The 23240-nt window shown below is 47.7% G+C and overlaps 1 protein-coding gene across 2 annotated transcripts in view; it reads left to right on the top strand.

Moving 5' to 3' along the window:
* The first annotated feature begins 7594 nt into the window (after positions 1 to 7594).
* LOC135058074 (phosphoinositide 3-kinase adapter protein 1-like) overlaps positions 7595 to 23240 on the top strand; it is a 32859-nt gene continuing 17213 nt past the window's right edge. The window contains exons 1-3 of one of the 2 annotated variants that reach the window (XR_010244579.1): positions 7595 to 7737; positions 14645 to 14715; positions 14799 to 14914. Coding sequence is in view for 1 of the 2 variants with exons in the window: in XM_063963700.1 (XP_063819770.1) it covers positions 14460 to 14481; positions 14645 to 14715; positions 14799 to 14914 (209 nt within the window). In the remaining variant the exon portion in view is untranslated. Of the gene's footprint in view, positions 7738 to 13682; positions 14482 to 14644; positions 14716 to 14798; positions 14915 to 23240 lie in introns of those variants that run through there. The other variant, XM_063963700.1, reaches the window with a different exon arrangement.

Raw genomic sequence — 23240 nt, 5'->3', positions numbered from 1 at the left:
ATTGACAGGAAATGGGTGTTACTGGGCGGAAACACGGCGTTTTATGGGCGTGTGGATAAAAACGCTACCGTTTCCGGAAAAAACGCGGGAGTGGCTGGAGAAACGGGGGAGTGTCTGGGCGAACGCTGGGTGTGTTTGTGACGTCAAACCAGGAACGACAAGCACTGAACTGATCGCAGATGCCGAGTAAGGTTGAAGCTACTCAGAAACTGCTAAATAGTTTGTAATCGCAATATTGCGAATACATCGTTCGCAATTTTAAGAAGCTAAGATTCACTCCCAGTAGGCGGCGGCTTAGCGTGTGTAACTCTGCTAAAATCGCCTTGCAAGCGAACAACTCGGAATGAGGGCCATGGTTTTTCCCATTAGCTAACAAATTTGCTGCTGCAATCAGATCTGAATTAGGCCCTATGGGGCCAATTCAGTAAGGTTAGCAAATTCTGGTAAAGGCCCTCATTCCGAGTTGATCGGTCGCAAGGCGAATTTAGCAGAGTTACACACGCTAAGCCGCCGCCTACTGGGAGTGAATCTTAGCTTCTTAAAATTGCGACCGATGTATTCGCAATATTGCGATTACTAACTACTTAGCAGTTTCAGAGTAGCTTCAGACTTACTCTGCCTGTGCGATCATTTCAGTGCTTGTCGTTCCTGGTTGACGTCACAAACACACCCAGCGTTCGCCCAGGCACTCCCACCGTTTCCCCGGCCACTCCTGCGTTTTTTCCGGAAACGGTAGCGTTTTCAGCCACACGCCCCTGAAACGCCGTGTTTCCGCCCAGTAACACCCATTTCCTGTCAATCACATTACGATCGCCGGAGCGAAGAAAAAGCCGTGAGTAAAATTACTTTCTTCATAGTAAAGTTACTTGGCGCAGTCGCAGTGCGAACATTGCGCATGCGTACTAAGCGGATTTTCACTGCGATGCGATGAAAAATACCGAGCGAACAACTCGGAATGAGGGCCAATGAGCAGAATTTGCTAACCATTAGCACGCATGCCGGGGGCAGCCCAGCATGCTGACTGGCACCTCCCCCCCTGCTTCAAGCAGAAATTGCGAACAGCACGCATGCTTGTTAACAGAAATTAAGGATGATTCCTGCGGGTGCAGGAGTCCAAGCGCCATTTTTGCTGTTGCAGCGGCTGCGTGTGACGTCACGCAGCCGCTGCAGCCACACTCCTGACACGCCCCCGTTCGCATGTATCGGCCCATCGTTTGGGCTGGCACGCCCCCGCAACGCTCCGTTTTCACCCCCATCCCGCCCCGCGACCGCCTCTGCCTGATTGACAGGCAGAGGCGATCGTATTTTCTGCGGCCCCCCACAGAAAATGCGGGTGCATGCGCAGTAGGGCCTGCTGCGCATGCGTCCGTGGCCCCTCAGCAAAAATTCTATACGAATCGCTACTTGCGATTCACACTGAATTTGCCCCTATATACTGTACTACTGCTTTTTGCTTTTGTAGTCATAATCTGAGATGCTGGGCAAGAGGAGGGGGTTTCCTGGCAACCAGAACACCCCCCGCCCCCTTCGCGTTTGCCTATGTTTTACTGCAGATACATGCAGCTTTTTATTTGCATAAATGTTTATATTCCTTTTCCTCTAAACTGTCTTTGTAAAATGTTGATGTTCTTACTTCAGCGAGTAACTCTGAAAACATGCATGGTTTAAAGGGAGACAGTTACATGCCCGACGGTCAGGAGACCGTCGGTCACAATACCGACACCGGAATCCCGCCCCCTTACAGTCCCGACACTCGGCATGACGACTATCAGGGACTATTCCCACTCGTGGTTGTCCATGACACCCATAGAGTGGGAATATAACCCGTGGCGAGCGAAGAAAGATCACAAGGGGCTCCGTTCCAGTCTCCTCCCCCTGCCTGCCACCTGGAAGCAGGGATTCCGGCATCAGTATGGTGACCGACGGTCTCCCTGACTGCCGGTCACGCATACCAAACCCGGTGTAAAGAGTATATTCATCTCTTCAAAGTCTAATTGTTAACACTTTAGGACAACCCTGTTAATTAATTTAAACTTCCAATTTATTCTGCTTAAATACTACTTGATTAGTTTTGTTAATGTATCAAACTAATCATGAAAGTGAGGGAACATTGTAACCACTATTGGCTGAAGTGGACGTTTCCATATAAATTGCACCAGGACGGTACAAAGTCCTCTTCCTTTCGGGTCCCCTTCGTCCTCTCATTTTGACAAAAACCTGCACATACTGTAAAAACAAGTTAGTAATCTGGGTCCATCAGTGACCACTGGGCTCTAGGCAGGTACTTAGAATGCTTTAGGGATGATCTGACTCTGTCTGGGCTTCATTCTGCACGGATTGCAATTGCGACTAAACGCACATAGATCTATAGCCAAACCCACAATTATTATACAACTTCACTGCAAATCTAGGCTCTAGCCCACTCCCACTGCACGCATAGTTACAAACGTAACTGCGTGCATTCACTTAAAATTACGAGAAAATGTAGCTCTTCTACATCGATGTCAGCACAAAACTGGGATGGTACAGATGGAGCCACGCTAGTTGTGGCTCCGTCTGTGCCTGGGCGCGCCAAGCGCGCCTAACGACTATAGCATCTCCGTCCGGGGCGCACGCGCTCATCCATAACGGTGACGTGCCCCATTCTAGTGAATAAGAGAGCGTCTCTGTGCACTCCCGGCGAGGCTAGGCGAACGGATCACCTAGATCGCCTGCGATGCGCCGCCTCTTAGGCATGCATTAAGGGTCATGGTGTAACGACAATACATACATGTAAAATGTTTAAATCAGTGTTACTTACAATAGTAATAAGTTCTGCACAACACTGTGCTAAAATGAGCAACATGACATGATAAAAGTGTCACTTTGTAAAATGTGAAAAGCTAATTTATTTAATTAGGCATGCAGCACACTAAACAGCGTTCCCGGCATCACTATGAACACCATCAGCTGCCTGCGATTTTACAATAATTAACTTGACCATCGGTACTTTTGCTGCTGCCGTAAGTACTTCCTCAGTCTGCATAGCTCTCTAGCTACTCAACCTGTGCGTTTGAAGCGTTTGCAATTTCCACAATGTGTTTTGCATATACTATGATTGCAACACCCACTACACGCCTGCATCACAGAAATTGCGTACCCATCCCATGGACACACCTCCATCTCTTCTTTTTATAGTTGCTAAAAGCAATGACTACTGTGTTCACAGATACCTACGTATGATCATGTGTATGGTTGTGTCAGCTGTGTGCCAATAATCGCTCATTTTGCGATTATTCACATTTACAACTGATGCAGCATGAGGCCCTCTGCTTCCAATACAGTATAAGTAAGGGATGAAGCCTTATCTCCAGCACCTCAGAAGGAATCAGTATGTTATACCGGCGCACAAAATACAGACGTTGGAATCCCGAAAGTGCCTAACCCTAACCACCTCCCAGAAGTGCCTAAACCTAACCCTCCATCCCCGCTGCCTAAACCTAACTCTTCCTCCCCCGTAGCCTGAGCCTGACCTCCCCCCGGAGTGCCTAACTCTAACCCAGCCGCCCCGCAGCCTAACCCTAACCTGCTGTGTCCGCCCAGAAAACTGGGAACCGCCCCATAAATATGCCTTCTTCACACCTTTATCTCATTTAAATTCTCTACTCGTAAGAAATCTAAATCTCATGTTTGATTGCAGGCAGGGCCATCTTAATGTGTTGGCACAATGGGCTGCTTCCCAAGGCCCCACGATTCTAGGGGCCGTCGAGCATGAGCAGGCTGGACTCTGATTGTGAATTACACACAATCAGGGTGGCCGGGCAGTGTTCTCTTCAGCCTCCTATCCTGCAGCCAGGCAGTGAATGGCTGTCAGCATGCTGATTCACGGATGGCTCAAACTATCCACCAATGAGAGTGCTAACAGCCATTCACTCTATGGAAGCACGTGGAGAGATGTCGCAGGAGGGGTACATTTTTTTTAAATTATTTATTCATGCTCAGGGCCTGCAATGCAGTTAAGACGGCCCCGATTGCAGGTGTTCATGCACTTAACTGACATGCGGCAAGGAAGAAAACCTATTTAGTCTCTTCATCAGGAGACAGTGCTGTTATTTGATTCTTTGCAAACATCAGAAACTTTAGCTGATGGCTTTATAGTTGTAAATGTGACATCCTTATATCTTCTTCTGTATGTTACTTATATTTGTTAATATACAGCCAGGGATAGGTGTACTTCCAGTTTCCTACTCTTGCCCAGCTACTTCTCTTGCTCAGCACAGCTATGCAATTCTGACCAGGTTTTCATTTGATAGTTCAAAATGTATTTACATTTGCTTCACATTTTACTTTAATGCTGGCTACAGACTACGATGATGGATCAGCTGTCCATCTGAGTCGCCGATCTGATGATTGGTACGTGCATATGCACATACCAGTCATCGGCCCGATGTAACAGTTTCTGAGGTTGAAAAAAGACAATGGCCCTCATTCCGAGTTGTTCGCTCGCTAGCTGCTTTTAGCAGAAGTGCGAACGAAAGGATCGCAGCGCTGCAGCAAAAAAAAATTGTGCAGTTTCAGAGTAGCTGCAGACCTACTCCTACCTTGCAATCACTTCAGCATATTTAGTTCCTGTTTTGACGTCACAAACACGCCCTGCGTTCGGCCAGCCACGCCTACGTTTTTCCAGCCACTCCTGCGTTTTTATCTGACACGCCTGCGTTTTTTCATACACTCCCCAAAAACGGTCAGTTACCACCCAGAAACACCCACTTCCTGTCAATCACTCTGCGGCCAGCAGTGCGACTGAAAAGCGTCGCTAGAGCTTGTGTAAAACTACATCAGCTTTTGTGAAAGTATGACGCGCGTGCACACTGCGTACCATACGCATGCGCAGAATTGCCAATTTTTAGCCTGATCGCTGCGCTGCGAACAACGGCAGCTAGCGATCAACTCGGAATGACCCCCAATATGTCCGGCCAGTTCAACCTATTTGTGGTCTCCTACGCTGTATTATTTTAGGACTAATTTTGTCTGTTTCTAATGTCGGCCATTGTGTTTCTTCTTTTTTTTTTAATAACAATAGTGCGTGACTCCGCTCCATAACCCTGTATATCCTTATCCATTAGGTACTTATCTAGCCCATTCTTAAAGGTGTTGACCGAGTCTGCCATTACCACTCTCTCAGGCAGTGAATTCCAAACACGTATTGTCCTGACTGTGAAGAAACCTTTACATCTTTGTGTGCGAAATCTCCTCTCCTCCAGCCTAAGCGGGTGTCTGCGTTGATCTTACCAAAAACAGATCCCCTGCAAGCTCTGTGTATTGTCCCCTTATATATTTGTAGATGTTGATCATGTCCCCTCTCAGTCTCCTCTTTTCTAGTGTAAACATGCCTAGTCTTGCAAGCCTTTCCTCATATTCCAGATTCTCCATCCCCTTAATTAGTTTGGTCGCCCACCTCTGAACCTTTTCTAGTTCTAGGATATCCTTTTTGTAGTATGGTGCCCAAAATTGTGCACAGTATTCAAGATGTGGCCTCACTAGGGATTTATATAATGGGAGTAAAACACTCTCATCCCTTGCCTCAAATCCCCCACTTTATACATGCTAATACCTTTATAGCCTTCTTTGCTGTAATCCTACTTTGGGTACTGCTGCTTAGTTTGCTATATATGTGAACACCTAATTCTTTTTTCCGGTACAGAATACCCTAATTTTACCCCATTTAGTATGTAGGTGTTATTTTTGTTCTTGCTACCAAAGTGCATTACCTTATACTTGTCTGTATTGAAGCTCATTCTCCATTTTGCTGCCCATGCTTCCAGTTTAACTAAGTAAGTCGTTCTTATGAAGACTCAGCATCTCCTTCCGTATTTATAACCTTACACAATTTGGTATTGTCTGCAAAAATTGACACCATGCTCTCTAGATCTACTGCTAGATCGTTAATGAAGATGTTGAACAATAGTGGTCCAAGTACAGATCCTTGTGGCACACCACTTAGTACTTCAGTCCAATTTGAAAAAGTTCCATTTACCACAATGTGCTGCTCCCTATTATCTAACCAATTTCTGACCCAAGTGCATATTGTGCTCCCTAGACCTAGTTCTTGTAACTAATAGATAAGGCTCATGTGCGGTACTGTGTCAAAAGCTTTAGAAAAGTCTAAAAAGATTACATCCACCTCCTTACCCTGATCAAGGTTTGCACTAACCGTTTCATAAAAACCTAGTAAGTTTGTTTGACATGATCTATCCTTCACAAATCCATGTTAGTTCCTATTAATAACCTTATTGGCTTCTATGAATTTCTGTATACTATCCCTTAGAATACCTTCCAGTACTTTCCCCACTATAGATATAAGACTAACTTGTCTATAATTACCTGGTTCGGCTTTACTTCCCTTTTTGAATATTGGCACTACTTCCGCTACACACCAGTCTTTGGGAACCATGCCTGACGTAAGTGAGTCATTGAAGATCAAAAATAGCGGTCTTGCTAGTTCAGAGTGAAGCTCCATGAGAACCCTTGGGTGAATTCCGTTGGGACCAGGTGACTTATTAATCTTAATTTTTTTTAATCGGCCACAGACTACCTCCTCACTTATGTATGCATTTAGCAGTGAGACATTATCTTTGTTGAGATTGTGTGTTAATCCTTGGTCCTCTCTTGTGAATACCAATGAGAAAACTCATTTAAGTTATCCGCAATGTCATTATCGTTTTTGATTAAGACTCCCAGCTTGTCCTTTAAAGGACCTATATTCTCCTTCTTTAATATTTTGCTTTTAATATATTTAAAAACATTTTGGGGGTTTGATTTGCTTTCCTTTGCTACTAGCTTTTCAGTTTCTACTTTAGCCACTCATTTCTTTTTTGCATCTTTTGTTACAATCCTTATAATGCTGGAATGACTCCGCATTCCCGTCTGATTTGTATTTTTTGAATGCTCACCTTTCCATTAGTTCCTTAATCTTTGTTAAGCCACATTGATTTGGAATTTTTAGTCCTTTGTTTGCTACCCACGGGAATAAATTTGTGAGTATTACTAACGAACAGTGATTTTAATACCTCCCATTTCGCAGTAGTATTTTTTCCTTGAAACAAAATTTCCCATTCAATGTCCCTTAAAGCTTCCCTCATCATGTCAAAGTTGGCCTTGCTAAAGTTTAGAGTCCTAGTTGAGCCAATATAGGACTGCTTATGATAACTGATATTTAATATGACCATATTGTGGTCGCTGTTTTCTATGGGTCATGCCTGACATCACAACTGGGCGGGCATTTACTTGTGCCCACCCCATTGTGCTGTCAGTCACCAGTGGCCTCTGCAGCAAGTGTATGGATGGCTGACCGCCCATACACGCAGCACAATGTGCCGATATAGCTGCAGATATATCAGCCATCGGCTATGCTGCACAGGTGACACGATATGTCTGTGAACTGCGTGATTCACAGATATATAGCTGGTACACACCTGCCCACATGCCCCGATATATTGGCTGTTCAATTGAACAGCCAATATATCAGCCAGTGTATACCCAGCTTAAGAAAAAACGAAAAACAGTTGATGTGTAACAAGCATCATTAATCAATTACATTTTTTCTTTTAGATTTAGAGATCACTAAGCCCATTCCACGTGGTCAAAATTTGGAAGTGAAGCCTCAGTATGGCATTTATGAGTCAGCTAACTTAGTTCCTGGGAAAAAAGATATAAAACGGGGAAACTGGAAGACAGACAGCAGCTCTAGCACTGCAAGTAGGTGGTATATCATATACAGGACAGCTTTGTGGGACTTGTCTTTCGCTCATTTCTGCTTGGAGCCCATGAGCTACCGTAATTGCTGTTATGTGTGCAGTGTACATCATGCAATGCTGCTTGGGTGTTATTGCATCTGGCTCACAGTATGGGGACATTTTTCAGTTGTTTGCTAGAATGATGTGCAACTGTGCGCCTTCCTGGTTATTACAGTAGGTGAAACCGAGCGTAATTTTAACTGCACCGCTATTTCTCTGACGTCCTAGTGGATGCTGGGGACTCCGTAAGGACCATGGGGAATAGACGGGCTCCGCACGAGACTGGGCACTCTATAGAAAGATTTAGGACTATCTGGTGTGCACTGGCTCCTCCCCCTATGACCCTCCTCCAAGCCTCAGTTAGATTTATGTGCCCGGCTGAGCTGGATGCACACTAGGGGCTCTCCTGAGCTCCTAGCAGAAAGTATAGTTTAGGTTTTTTATTTTCAGTGAGACCTGCTGGCAACAGGCTCACTGCAACGAGGGACTAAGGGGAGAAGAAGCGAACCTACCTAAGTGGTGGTAGCTTGGGCTTCTTAAGCTACTGGACACCATTAGCTCCAGAGGGATCGAACACAGGACCCGACCTCGTCGTCCGTTCCCGGAGCCGCGCCGCCGTCCCCCTTACAGAGCCAGAAACAAGAAGGTGGTCCGGAAAATCGGCGGCTGAAGACTTCTGTCTTCTCCAAGGTAGCGCACAGCACTGCAGCTGTGCGCCATTGCTCCTCATGCACACCACACACTGCGGTTGCTGATGGGTGCAGGGCGCTGGGGGGGGGGCGCCCCGAGCAGCAATAATAACACCTTGGCTGGCAAAACTAACACCATATATAGCCCCAGAGGCTATATAGGTGTATATTAACCCCTGCCAGAAACGATAAAATAGCGGGAGAATGCCCGCCGAAAAAGGGGCGGAGCCAACTCCCTCAGCACACTGGCGCCATTATTCCCTCACAGTTCCGCTGGAAGGAAGCTCCCTGGCTCTCCCCTGCTGTCCTGCACTACAGAAAGGGTAAAAAAGAGGGGGGGGGGGGGGCACAATTTAGGCGCAGTATATATATATATAGGCAGCTATATGGGAAAACACTCTGTATAGTGATATCCCTGTGTTATATAGCGCCCTGGTGTGTGCTGGCATACTCTCCCTCTGTCTCCCCAAAGGGCTTTGTGGGGTCCTATCCTCTGTAAGAGCATTCCCTGTGTGTCTGCTGTGTGTCGGTACTGCTGTGTCGACATGTATGATGAGGATAATGATGTGGAGGCGGAGCAAATGCCTGTGAATGTGATGTCACCCCCTGCGGGGTCGACACCAGTGTGGATGGACTTATGGAAGGAATTACGTGACAGTGTCAGCTCCTTACATAAAAGGTTTGACGACATAGGACAGCCGGCTACTCAGCTTGTGCCTGTCCAAGCGTCTCAAATGTCATCAGGGGCTGTAAAACGCCCGCTACCTCAGATGACAGATACAGATGTCGACACGGATACCGACTCCAGTGTCGACGATGATGAGACGAGTGTACCCTCCAATAGATCCACCCGTTATATGATTGAGGCTATGAAAAATGTATTACACATTTCTGATGATACCCCAGGTACCACAAAAAAGGGTATTATGTTTGGTGAGAAAAAACTACCAGTAGTTTTTCCTGCATCTGACGAATTAAATGAGGTGTGTGAGGAAGCGTGGACTTCCCCAGATAAGAAATTGATCATTTCTAAATGGCTAATGGCTGCGTACCCTTTCCCGCCAGAGGATAGGTCACGCTGGGAAACACCCCCTAGGGTAGATAAAGCGCTGACACGCTTATCAAAGAAGGTGGCACTACCGTCTCCGGATACGGCCGCCCTAAAAGAACCTGCTGATAGAAAGCAGGAAAGTACCCTAAAAGCTATATACACACACACTGGCATTATATTGAGACCCGCTATTGCATCAGCTTGGATGTGCAGTGCTGCTGCTGCGTGGTCAGACTCCCTGTCGGAAAACATTGATACCATGGATAGGGACAATATTTTGCTAACGATTGACCATATAAAAGACGCGGTCTTATACATGCGTGATGCACAGAGGGATATTTGCCGACTGGCATCAAAAATAATCGCTATGTCCATTGCCGCCAGACGGGGGTTATGGACTAGGCAATGGTCAGGTGATGCCGACTCCAAGCGGCACATGGAAGTTTTACCCTATAAAGGGGTGGAACTTTTTGGGGAAGGTCTTTCAGACCTCGTTTCCACAGCTACTGCTGGGAAATCGACCTTTTTGCCACAGGCTACCCCACAGCAAAAGAAGGCACCGTATTATCAAGTACAGTCCTTTCGGCCCCAGAAAAATAAGCGGGCTAGAGGCTCATCCTTTCTGCCGAGGGGCAGAGGAAGGGGGAAAAAGCTGCAGCACACAGCTAGTTCCCAGGAGCAGAAGTCCTCCCCTGCGTCCGGTAAGTCCACAGCATGACGCTGGGGCTGCTCAGGCGGAATCGGGAGCGGTGGGGGCACGTCTCAGGGTTTTCAGCACACAGTGGGCTCTCTCACAAGTGGATCCCTGGGTCCTTCAAGTAGTATCTCAGGGGTACAGGCTGGAATTCGAGACGTCTCCCCCCGCCGTTTCCTAAAATCTGCCTTGCCGGCAACTCCCTCTGCCAGGGAGGCAGTGTTGGTGGCTATTCAAAAACTGTATTCACAGAAAGTGATTGTCAAAGTACCCCTCCTTCAGCAAGGAAAGGGTTACTACTCCACAATGTTTGTGGTACCGAAACCGGACGGTTCGGTGAGACCCATCTTAAATTTAAAAGCCTTGAACACTTATATCAAAAGGTTCAAGTTCAAGATGGAATCGCTCAGGGCGGTTATTGCGAGCCTGGAGGAGGGGGATTACATGGTATCCCTGGACATCAAGGATGCGTACCTGCATGTCCCCATTTACCCTCCGCACCAGGAGTACCTCAGATTTGTGGTACAGGACTGTCACTATCAGTTCCAGACGCTGCCGTTTGGGTTATCCACGGCACCGAGGGTCTTTACCAAGGTAATGGCCGAAATGATGATACTCCTTCGCAAGAAGGGAGTTTAATTATCCCATACTTGGACGATCTCCTGATAAAGGCGAGGTCCAAAGAACAGTTGATAGTGGGGGTGGCACTTTCTCAGGAAGTGCTACAACAGCACGGCTGGATTCTAAACATTCCAAAGTCACAGCTGGTCCCGACGACACGTCTTCTGTTCCTGGGAATGATTCTGGACACAGACCAGAAAAGAGTGTTTCTTCCACTGGAAAATGCCGAGGAATTGTCATCTCTGGTCAGAGACATCCTAAAACCAGGAAAAGTGTCGGTACATCAATGCACACGAGTCCTGGGAAAAATGGTAGCTTCATACGAAGCAATTCCATTCGGAAGGTTCCACGCAAGGACGTTCCAGTGGGACCTGTTGGACAAATGGTCCGGGTCCCATCTCCAGATGCAACAGCGGATAACCCTATCGGCCAGAACCAGGGTGTCGCTGCTGTAGTGGCTGCAGAGGGCTCATCTACTAGAGGGCCGCAGATTCGGAATACAGGACTGGGTCCTGGTGACCACGGATGCCAGCCTTCGGGGCTGGGGGGCAGTCACAAAGGGAAGAAATTTCCAAGGACTGTGGTCAAATCAGGAGATTTCTCTTCACATAAATATCCTGGAGCTAAGGGCCATTTACAATGCCCTAAGCCAGGCAAGACCCCTGCTTCAAAACCAGCCGGTACTGATCCAGTCAGACAACATCACGGCGGTCGCCCATGTAAACAGACAGGGCGGCACGAGAAGCAGGATGGCGATGGCAGAAGCCACAAGGATTCTCAGATGGGCAGAGAATCATGTGTTAGCACTGACGGCAGTGTTCATTCCGGGAGTGGACAACTGGGAAGCAGACTTCCTCAGCAGGCACGACCTCCACCCGGGAGAATGGGGACTTCATCCAGAAGTCTTCCAAATGCTGGTCAACCGGTGGGAAAAACCACAGGTAGACATGATGGCGTCCCGCCTCAACAAGAAGTTGAAAAGATATTGCGCCCGGTCAAGAGACCCTCAGGCGATAGCGGTGGACGCTCTAGTGACACCATGGGTGTACCAGTCGGTTTATGTGTTTCCTCCTCTACCTCTCATACCCAAGGTACTGAGAATAATAAGAAGGCGAGGAGTGAAAACCATACTCGTGGTTCCGGATTGGCCAAGAAGAGCTTGGTACTCGGAACTTCAAGAGATGCTTACAGAGGACCCTTGGCCTCTGCCGCTCAGACAAGACCTGCTGCAGCAGGGACCCTGTCTGTTCCAAGACTTACCGCGGCTGCGTTTGACGGCATGGCGGTTGAACACCGGATCCTGAAGGAAAAGGGTATTCCGGAGGAAGTCATCCCTACCCTGATCAAAGCCAGGAAGGATGTCACCGCAAGACATTATCACCGCATTTGGCGAAAATATGTTGCTTGGTGTGAGGCCATGAAGGCCCCGACGGAGGAATTTCAACTGGGTCGATTCCTGCACTTCCTGCAAGCAGGGGTGACGTTGGGCCTCAAATTGGGGTCCATAAAGGTCCAGATTTCGGCTCTGTCGATTTTCTTCCAAAAAGAACTGGCTTCACTGCCCGAAGTTCAGACTTTTGTCAAAGGAGTACTGCATATTCAGCCTCCTTTTGTGCCCCCAGTGGCACCTTGGGATCTCAATGTGGTTTTGGCATTCCTGAAATCACATTGGTTCGAACCACTTAAGACTGGATTTAAAATATCTCACGTGGAAAGTGGTCATGCTGTTGGCCCTGGCGTCGGCCAGGCGGGTTTCAGAATTGGCGGCTTTGTCTTGTAAAAGCCCTTATCTGATTTTCCATATGGATAGGGCAGAATTGAGGACTCGTCCTCAGTTTCTCACAAAGGTGGTCTCAGCTTTTCACTTGAACCAACCTATTGTGGTGCCTGCGGCTACTAGGGACTTGGAGGATTCCAAGTTGCTGGACGTAGTCAGGGCCCTAAAAATTTATATTTCCAGGACGGCTGGAGTCAGAAAGACTGACTCGCTGTTTATCCTGTATGCACCCACCAAGCTGGGTGCTCCTGCTTCTAAGCAGTCTATTGCGCGCTGGATTTGTAGCACTATTCAGCTGGCGCATTCTGCGGTAGGCTTACCGCAGCCTAAATCTGTAAAAGCCCATTCCACACGGAAGGTGGGCTCATCTTGGGCGGCTGCCCGAGGGGTCTCGGCTTTACAACTTTGCCGAGCAGCTACTTGGTCGGGGGCAAACACGTTTGCAAAATTCTACAAATTTGATACCCTGGCTGAGGAGGACCTGGAATTCTCTCATTCGGTGCTGCAGAGTCATCCGCACTCTCCCTCCCGTTTGGGAGCTTTGGTATAATCCCCATGGTCCTTACGGAGTCCCCAGCATCCACTAGGACGTCAGAGAAAATAAGAATTTACTCACCGGTAATTCTATTTCTCGTAGTCCGTAGTGGATGCTGGGCGCCCATCCCAAGTGCGGATTGTCTGCAATACCTGTACATAGTTATTGTTACAAATATCGGGTTTTGTTGTGAGCCATCTCTTCAGAGGCTCCATTTGTTATCATACTGTTAACCGGGGTTCCTATCACGTGTTACATGGTGTGATTGGTGTGGCTGGTATGAGTCTTACCCGGGATTCAAAAATCCTTCCTTATTGTGTCAGCTCTTTCGGGCACAGTTCCTAACTGTGGCTTGGAGGAGGGTCATAGGGGGAGGAGCCAGTGCACACCAGATAGTCCTAAATCTTTCTATAGAGTGCCCAGTCTCCTGCGGAGCCCGTCTATTCCCCATGGTCCTTACGGAGTCCCCAGCATCCACTACGGACTACGAGAAATAGAATTACCGGTGAGTAAATTCTTATTTTCTCTTTCTATCAGAAACTCTTCCAGTATCCAAACCTTCAAACAAGCACTTAAGGTTCCTCTTTTCACAAAAGCCCTCCTCATAACTAATTACTCAGCTCCTCTGTCCCCACCAGCAACTTTCTTTCCTACTTCTTCCTCCTTATTTCCTCATTCACTCCTCCTAGCGCATGTCAGATCTTTGTGATCTTATGTTCCCGGCTGTGACCCCAGTGGGCCAGTGGTGGATACAGAGAAGAGAAACTTCTGAGGCTTCAGATAGCTCTTGCGCATGAGCCGGAGAGCAAGGAAATTAAATAGATTGGTTGCAGAGTGGTAGCAATGCTGGATGATGAGGTCACAGTTGCGTACTCGGGAAGTGGCGAATAACCAGAGATGGCGTGGGGTCTAACCCACCAGAAGTCTTCTCCAGGGACCCCTACAAGGGAATTTGGGTTTCGCTGAACTCAATGAGCAGGTCGTGGCCATCTGACTGGGTTTCCCTGTACAGACGTCTGAGAACCTCTGGTGACTTGAGTATTGAGGATTATAGGTGAGAGCAGAACATATAGTAGAAGATGAGGACAGAAACTAATGGCACTGTTAGACGCACTGGAACCAATGGTCAGGATATCAGACTGGAACCAATGGCAGAGAGTATTGGGCTGGAACCAATGGCAGAGAGTATTGGACTGAAACCAATGGCAGAGAGTATCGGACTGGAACCGATGGCAGAGTGTATCGAACTGGAACCAATAGTCATACAGAGTACTTCCACAAGCTGCAGGAGTCACAGTCTGAAGCCTAGAGATAAAGATGAACTTACCAAAGCACTTATGTGAGCAAACTGTAAAGGCTATATTTCCTGCTATGTATTAGAAAGTTAAGTTACGGATTTTGCTTATACAATCTTTGATTCATATTTGTGTACTCTAAAAATAGACATTGGTTTATGAAACATGACATGCTTTCTCAGTATTTACTGTACCTATTTTATACAGGCAGTGGCAGTAACCGATCCAGTACTAGAAGCACGCTGAGTCTGAGTAGCGGGGTTGAAGGAGATAATGAGGTAATTACATGTACGTTTTTAGGTGAAATAACTAAAAGCACTGTAAAAAAAATTTCCTAAATGATGTAAATTGTTGTCTACAGGATAATGAAATACCAGAGCACCCTCAACGATACAAACCTAGACATTCCCTGCCGAAAGAAAGGCCCCCACCAAGGCCACCACGGCCTCCAAAGGTAGAAAACCGAAGCTCCAGAAGGTGAGCATGCACACTGTATAGATTTATGTTGTTAAGGTTTAGGTTTAGTCACACACTATGCCGATATGGCGCATGCATTACAAAGGTGGAGACGCCCGGTATCACGATTGTCTTGGAAAAGAACTGGGGCTTCCTGGTTGGTGACAGGGATGTGGTTAAACATATGCACAGAGACGGTCCCTCTTATGGGGGCGGGATGTACTAAGCGGAAAATGCGGTAAACTCCCTGTTTACCGCATTTTCCTAATGTACTAACCCCCGGCCGGCAGGCCAACGCCGCGGCGGGGTACGCCAGCTTTAGCTGGCGTACGTCCATAGAAGCCTATGGGATCAGTTTCAATAATTTTTCAATAAAAATAGTACAAATTGTTGAACAGTTAAATGGGTTAAATTAAATGTAAATGTAAAAAATAGGCTAGAAATAAGCATTTTATTACATTCACAAATATGTCCAGTGCTTGGCTGACTACAAGAAAGCTCAAATTGCGTTTACTGATTTCTTCAGCGGTTGTTAGCAATCTAACAATGAAGTAATTAATGTTCTATCAGGGTTATTCAGATGAAGTTAGAGTTGCTTTGTGTGCATGTGCTAATGCAGGGATGGGAAACCTGCGGCCCTCCAGCTGTTGTTAAACTACACATACCAGCATGCCTTGCTACAGTTTTGCTATTTGGCCATGCTAAAACTGTTGCAGGGCATGCTGGGATGTGCAGTTCAGCGGCAGCTGGAGGGCCAAAGGTTCCCCATCCCTGTGCTAATGGGTCCTGTGACTTTGGAAGCAGTCCAGGCATCACACTGTCTTGACTGACAGTCTGATGCCATTTGGGAGCAGGGAGGTAATGGCAATGAACTCTGTTTCTCTATATAGAGGCTTGTCATTGCCGTTTATATGGAGAGAAGAGGCCATCAGAGGATGGAGATTTCCTGGCCTCTTGGTAGGTAGTGCGGCTGCTGGCTTGCGTGACCCCATGATGCTGGGGAAGATCCGATACTGCGTCCTAGGATGGATTGGGATTGTTTTGCCGGCGGTTGGGATCCCAGAGGTCAGCATACCGACCATGGGATCTTGGCTGCCAGAATGCCAGGGGGGAGGAGCGCAACGGAGCCCCTTGCGGGCTTGCTGTACTCGCTACGCAGCGTGCTCGGTGGCTCGCTGCGCTTGCCAGAGATTTTATCCCCACTCTATGGGTGTCGTGGGCAGTAGGAATAGTCCCTGTGTCAGCATGCTGACCGTCGGCATTGCCAGCGGTCAGGATCCCAGCATCGGCATCCTGACCACAGGCATCCCGACCGCCGGTCATGTGACCGCATCCCCCTAGGACGCACTTCAGATCAGTAATGCATCCAGGAGGCATGACGCCCCCTGCTGCAATACAATATTAGTGCTATCAATGCTGCTCCTATGTAAGCAGCAGCGATAGCAACTCCAACCATTTCTGAATGAGGGCCTATAGACAAAGTTTTGTCTCTTAATAATATACATGTAAATGTGGGTATATATAATTGTATGTAATATCACTTGGTAAAGCTCACATAAAACATGTGCAATATTCTAAACGGGAGGCAATCATGAGACCTCCTGTTGGGATCCCGGTGGTCACAATGCCAACGCAGGAATCTCGACAGGCGGTCAATTGCCGACGATGAAATACTGGCACCATAGGCTTTTCTCCCTCTGTGGGTGTCCACGACACCCATAGAGGTAGACTATAACTAGTGGTGAGCGCAGTGAGCCACTGTGGCCTGCAGAGGTGCCGATTCCGTGGGTGCTCCCGGTCCCGTGCACCCATGGACCGCGAGGAGCACCCACGGAACCAGCCGCTGCCCCAGTAGAGCTAGCCGCCACTGCCCCCGCAGCCCGCGCAGTAGATTGAGACGCGCTGGGGGCTGCGGAAGCGCTTCTGTACCATAGCAATGTAAAAAAACAACCAAAAACGGCCGCCGAGGAGTAGGAGAAAGATGCTAGAAGTCACATTTGACCTCTAGCGCCTGTCTCCTCGGCGGCGGGCATTTTAAGAGGGTGTTTTTTTACACTGCTATGGTACAGAAGCGCTTACGCAGCCCCCAGCGCATCTCAATCTACTGCGGGGGCTAGCAGTAATCACTAATGCCCGCACCCACCCTCCCTAACTTTACTGGGGCAGCGGCCAGGAGATGCCTGGCAACATGCAGGAGACCCCTGGCAACGCACAGGAGACCCCTAGCAACGCACATGAAACCCCTGGCAATGCACAGGAGACCCCTAGCAACACGCATGAAACCCCTGGAAATGCACAGGAGACCCCTAGCAATGTAAGTGCCATTATTGTGTGTGGGCATTAATTGGTGTCAGGGCCATAACTGTGTGCATCATAATATGTAACTGGCTTTACACTACAGTGTGTGGCATAATGCGTAATGGGCATTACGGTGTGTAGCATAATGTGTAATAGACATTACGGTGTGTGGCATATTGTGTAATAGGCATTACAGTGTGTGGTATATTGCATAATGGGCATTACGGTGTGTAGCATAGAGTGTAATAGACATTACGGTGTGTGGCATAATGTGTAATAGACATTACAGTGTGTGGCATATTGCATAATGGGCATTACGATGTGTGGCATATTGTGTAACAGGCATTACGGTGTGTGGCATAATGTGTAATAGACATTACAGTGTGTGGCATATTGCGTAATGGGCATTACGATGTGTGGCATATTGTGTAACAGGCATTACGGTGTGTGGCATAATGTGTAATAAGCATTACGGTGTGTGGCATATTGTGTAATAGACATTACGGTGTGTGGCATATTTCAAAGTAATGGGAATTACGATGTGTGGTATATTGTGTAATAGGCAGCATGGTGTGTGGCATATTGTGTAGTGGGCATTACGGTGTGTGGCATAATGTGTAATGGGCATTAGTCACTGCCGCGGCCGCCCGTTCATTCCCGCTGCCGCCTCTGGCCGAGCACCCACCAGCAAAAATATAAATCTATGGTGGCCAGTAAATAGTATGTATTCCTTCTAAACTGTACTGTGCGTACTTTGGGAGAAGGACAAACTATTATGTGTATATAAATACTATATGGATCAGAAAACTGCAGTTATTACCATGCACATTCTTGGTAGATGTTAACCAATCTTTACTTCATGAACATTCTGTGAACCTAGGGGGTCATTCCGAGTTGATCGCACACTGCAATTTTTTGCTGCCCGTGCGATCAAATAGGCGCCGCCTATAGGGGAGTGTATTTTCGCTTAGCAAGTGTGCGAACACATGAGCAGTAGCTCTGAACTTACTCTCAGGCTGCGATCATTTCAGCCTGTCAGGTCCCTCCCTGTAAACGCCTGGACACGCCTGCGTTTTCGTCGACACTCCCAGAAAATGGTCAGTTGCCACCCAGGAACGCCTTCCTGCTGTCAATCACCTTGCAGTCGCCGCTGCGATCCCGATCTTCATTATTTTCATCGCTGCCCGGCGTCCCCCATTGCCGGGCAGCGGCGCGCCTGCGCAGTTCGGACCCGATTGCATGGCTGCGAAAAACTGCAGCGTGCGATCCTGTCGGAATGACCCCCCTAGGCCAATCAACACCTTTTACATCTATGAAGATAAAAAAAATAAAAAATCACACAGTCAGTTGAGGGTTTTGTCTGACTGAATTTACAATATTGCAATAGTTCTGTGATTATGTGATGTTTTCTACATTATTGTCAAATTTGCAATGTTGCTCTATAGTTAGAGATTTTCGACATTAGCCAAACTACACAATCTGGAGGTAATGGAGTAAAAATGAATAAACAGGAAAAATAGGATTTTAATTAACTACCGGTAAATCATTTTCTCGTAGTCCGTAGAGGATGCTGGGGTCCATTTTAGTACTGTGGGGTATAGACGGTTCTGCAGGAGCCTTCTGTCACGTCTAGCAAAGTTTGGGGATCCGGCAGTTGAGACTTGCCCAAGGAGGTAGCAGGCTGGGGAAGAACAAAATGAGGGGGTTGGATATAGTTCCTTTGCATGGGATACGGAGCAATGAAGGATGTAGGCGGAGTTTGAGAGTCAATGGAAAGTATTTATTATGTACAGAGCAGAGGTAGAAAACAGGTTGATGAACGGTGACTTGAGAACGTGGTCGTAGACAAAGAACTGTGGAACTGTGGGTGAGAGTAAAACGAGGCTGAAGACAAGAACCGTGGACTGCAACTTATGAGATGAAACTGCGGTAGAGGAGCTGAGAACTGTGGACGGTAGTTTGGGTCGTGACTGGAGACTGAGAACTGTAGACTGTGGCTTGAAAGATGAAGCTGGAGATAACGAGCTGAGGACTGTGAATGGTGGTTCGAGGACTTGGCTGGAAGCAAGAATCTGCGGACTGTGGCTTGGAGGACGAGGCAAGAGACCCGGGGTCGTCCGTGCCCAAAGGGTCTTACTGAACCGGATTTTACAAGAGCGTCTCCACGGGCAGCAGCAGGCTAGGAACGGGAAAACTGCAGCAGCAACTGAGAACTGGCAAAGCAGGGTTAGAAGTACCAGAATACAGCAGGAATCCTGGGAGCACAGGCTAAAGCACCTACAACAGGGTTGTAACTTGAAGCACTGGCATCCCTGTCCTAAACCAGCCCCCTTTTATAGGAAGAAGTCTCCCTGGATTGGCTGGAAAACTAGGAACAGGAATTATGTCAGAAACTTGGTCTCCAACATGGCGGCGCCCAGTAATGCAGACCTTTTCTGACAACATGCTGCTCACTGCCCCTTGTCTCCTAGGCAACGGCTTAGCGAGAGCGAGCTGCTGCAGTGGCGTCCCGCCGCCACGAGCGGACCCCCTCAACGCCATTACCGCTGCCTGTACCCTTGAACCAAGCGCCGCAGCCCTCCACCGCCGCTGCCCGGCCGCCCGTGATGCCCGCCCCGCGGCCCCAGCGTTCCGGTAAGACCCCGGACGCTGACAGTACCCCCCCCCTTTTGCGGGTGGACTCCGGACACCTATAAGGTTTAGCTGGAAATTTGGCATGAAATGTCAGAAGAAGTCTTGGGGCATGGACGTCCTCTGCCTCTACCCATGACCTTTCCTCAGGTCCATATCCCTTCCAATCAACTAGGTACTGGAGGCGACCATATCGTTTGCGGGAGTCGAGGATCTTATGAATCTCAAATTCGTCTCCTTGTGTTGACTGGATCTTGGGTGATTTAGGTAGAGCAGCTCTGAATCAATTGAGTACCAACGGTTTTAAGAGAGAAATATGAAAAGCGTTAGGGATTCTTAAATGTGGAGGTAACTTCACCTTGTAAGCCACAGAATTCAAAACTCTTTCGATTGGGTAGGGCCCAATAAACCTGGGAGCAAACTTCTTAGTAGGAACCTTCAATCTTAGGTTACGTGTGGAAACCCAAACCCGATCTCCCAATTTAAGACTTGGTACCGCTTTTCGCTTTAGATCTGCATAGGTCTTATACTTCTTGGATGTCTTGAGCAAGGCCTTGTGAATTTGTTTCCAGGTTTCAGTAAATTGTCTAAGTGTTGACTCTGCGGCAGGAACCTTGAGTGTAGGCAGAAGTTGGAAGTCAGGAACTTTCGGATGATAACCATAATTAATGAAAAATGGAGAAGATTTTGTGGCAGAGTGATAAAGATTGTTATGGGCAAATTCTGCAAATGGGAGGAAGTCCAGCCAGTCGTCCTGAGAGGAGGACATGAATAAACGCAGAAATGTCTCCAGGTCCTGGTTCACTCTTTCTGTTTGACCATCCGTTTGAGGATGATATCCTGAGGAGAAATTCAATTTCACGCCAAGAGCAGAACATAGAGATCTCCAAAACTTGGCCACAAACTGGGGACCTCTATTAGATACGATTTCCTGCGGTAATCCATGGAGACGAAAAATCTCTGCTATGAATAATTTTGCCAGCTGGGATGCTGATGGAAGACTGGCCAGGGGAACAAAGTGTGCCATTTTAGAAAATCGATCAACTATGACCCATACGGTGTTCCGTCCGCCAGACACAGGCAAATCAGTAATAAAGTTCATAGAAATATGTGTCCATGGTCTTTGCGGCACAGGTAGCGGATGAAGTAACCCGACTGGAGGACCTTTAGGACTTTTATGCTGAGCACACTTTGGACAGGCAGCCACGAATTCCTGTACATCAGTCCTGAGATGAGGCTACCAGTAGGAGTGCTGAATGAATTTGAGCGTTTTATGACCACCCACATGGCCCATGAAGGAGGAGGAGTGAGCCCATGTAAGCAGTCTCTTGCGAAGATTTGGAGCAACGAAGATCTTTCCTGGAGAAGGAAGTGGAGAGGTATTGGTTGCTGAAAAAGAGGTGGAGTCTAAGATGTATTGTTCTTTTGAACGGTCAGAGGGTTCTTCAGAACTCAAGGAACGAGATAATGCATCTGCCTTTTTGTTGAGGGACCCTGGGCGGTAACTAAGTTTAAAGTTGAAACGGGTAAAGAAGAGTGCCCATCTTGCTTGACGTGGATTCAGACATCGGGCTGACTGTAGATACAGGAGGTTCTTATGATCCGTGGTTACCGAGATTGGATGCTGAGCTCCCTCCAACAAATACCTCCACTCCTCAAAGGCTAACTTAATTGCTAGTAATTCTTGTTCCCCAATAGCGTAATTCTGCTCAGCGGGGGAGAATCTTCGCGAGAAGAACGCACAAGGATGGACTTTCTTGTCCTCGAAGAGCTGAGATAAAACTGCTCCCACTCCTACCGTGGAGGCATCAACTTCCACAAGGAACGGACAACTGAGATCAGGTTGTCGAAGAACAGGAGCGGTCATGAAGGCCTTCTTTAACGATGAAAAGGCTTCTAAAGCCTCTGGAGACCATTTGGCTGGATCGGCTCCTTTCCTGGTTAATGCTGTTATGGGGGCTATGACAGAGGAATAATTCTGAATGAATCTTCGGTAGAAGTTAGCGAACCCCAGGAAACGTTGAACTCCCTTAAGGGAAGCTGGAAGCGACCAATCCTGAATCGCTTGGACTTTAGCGGGATCCATCTGCAATTTCTGCCCTGAAAGGATGTAACCGAGGAATGGAATCGTGGGTACTTCGAAGGTGCACTTCTCGAGCTTACAAAATAGTTGATTCCTCCGTAAACGAGTTTGAACTTCTTTGACTTGTTCTCGATGGGTCTTCAGATCCCTAGAAAAAATGAGGATGTCATCCAAGTAAACCACCAAGCAGTCATAGAGGAGATCTCTGAAGATTTAATTAACGAATTCTTGAAAGACGGCTGGGGCGTTACATAGGCCGAAAGGCATTACCAGACATTCGTAGTGGCCGTCGCGGGTATTAAAAGCCGTCTTCCATTCATCACCTGGGCGAATACGTATAAGGTTGTAGGCTCCCCGTAAGTCCAGCTTAGTGAATACAGTAGCTCCTTTAACACGGTCGAACAGTTCTGGAATTAGAGGTAATGGATATCTGTTCTTAATTGTAATGTCATTGAGACCTCTATAGTCAATACAGGGCCGCAGACCCCCATCCTTCTTTTTGACAAAGAAAAACCCCGCCCCAGCCGGAGAGGTGGATGACCTAATGAACCCTTTTTCCAAGTTCTCCCGGATATACTCCGACATGGCCTGAGTCTCAGGGAGTCAGAGCGGGTAGATTCGACCTCGGGGAGGAGTCTTGCCGGGTACCAGATCAATGGGACAATCCCAAGTGCGATGCGGAGGCAAGGTGCCCGCCCCATGCTTACTAAAAACATCTTGGAAGGCCTGGTATTCTGCAGGGAGGCTGGAAGGACTAGAAGAGCAGAGAGGTCTTACAGAGGGCAAACAGTTCTGGAAGCAGTTTCATCCCCAGGAAAGAACATCCATGGTTTGCCAATCTATGTGGGGATTGTGTCTACTTAACCATGGAAATCCTAGGATCAGTTCGTGAGAGGCTTTGGGAATTACTAGGAAAGAGATGTTTTCCGAATGAAGAGCTCCAACCTTCATCTTAAGAGGAAATGTACGAAGAGTGATAAGTCCCTCAGGAATATGACTTCCATCCACAGCAGTAATTGAGATGGTACGATCCAAACAGACCGTTTGTATCCCAGATCGTTTGACCAGAGCTGATGTAATAAAACTTTCGGCGGCTCCGGAGTCCAGTAGTGCAGGGATGAGAAGAGAGGAAGAAGGAAGCTCCAGGTGGGTTAACAAGACTGACTCTTTCTTGGCAAGTAATTCTGAGAATTCTCCTAGCTTGACCTCTCCGGCACAAGCTAGGAGCGGGCGTTTCCCGGACGTTGGCTACAAGATTTAACAAAATGATCAGATGCACCACAGTACAGGCATAAGTTCCCTTGTCGCCGTCTCTGACGTTCCTCATTGGAAAAA

The sequence above is a fragment of the Pseudophryne corroboree genome, chromosome 3 (genome assembly GCF_028390025.1).
Source record: "Pseudophryne corroboree isolate aPseCor3 chromosome 3, aPseCor3.hap2, whole genome shotgun sequence".
Lineage (NCBI taxonomy): Eukaryota > Metazoa > Chordata > Amphibia > Anura > Myobatrachidae > Pseudophryne > Pseudophryne corroboree.
This window is presented reverse-complemented; position numbering and strand designations above follow the sequence as displayed.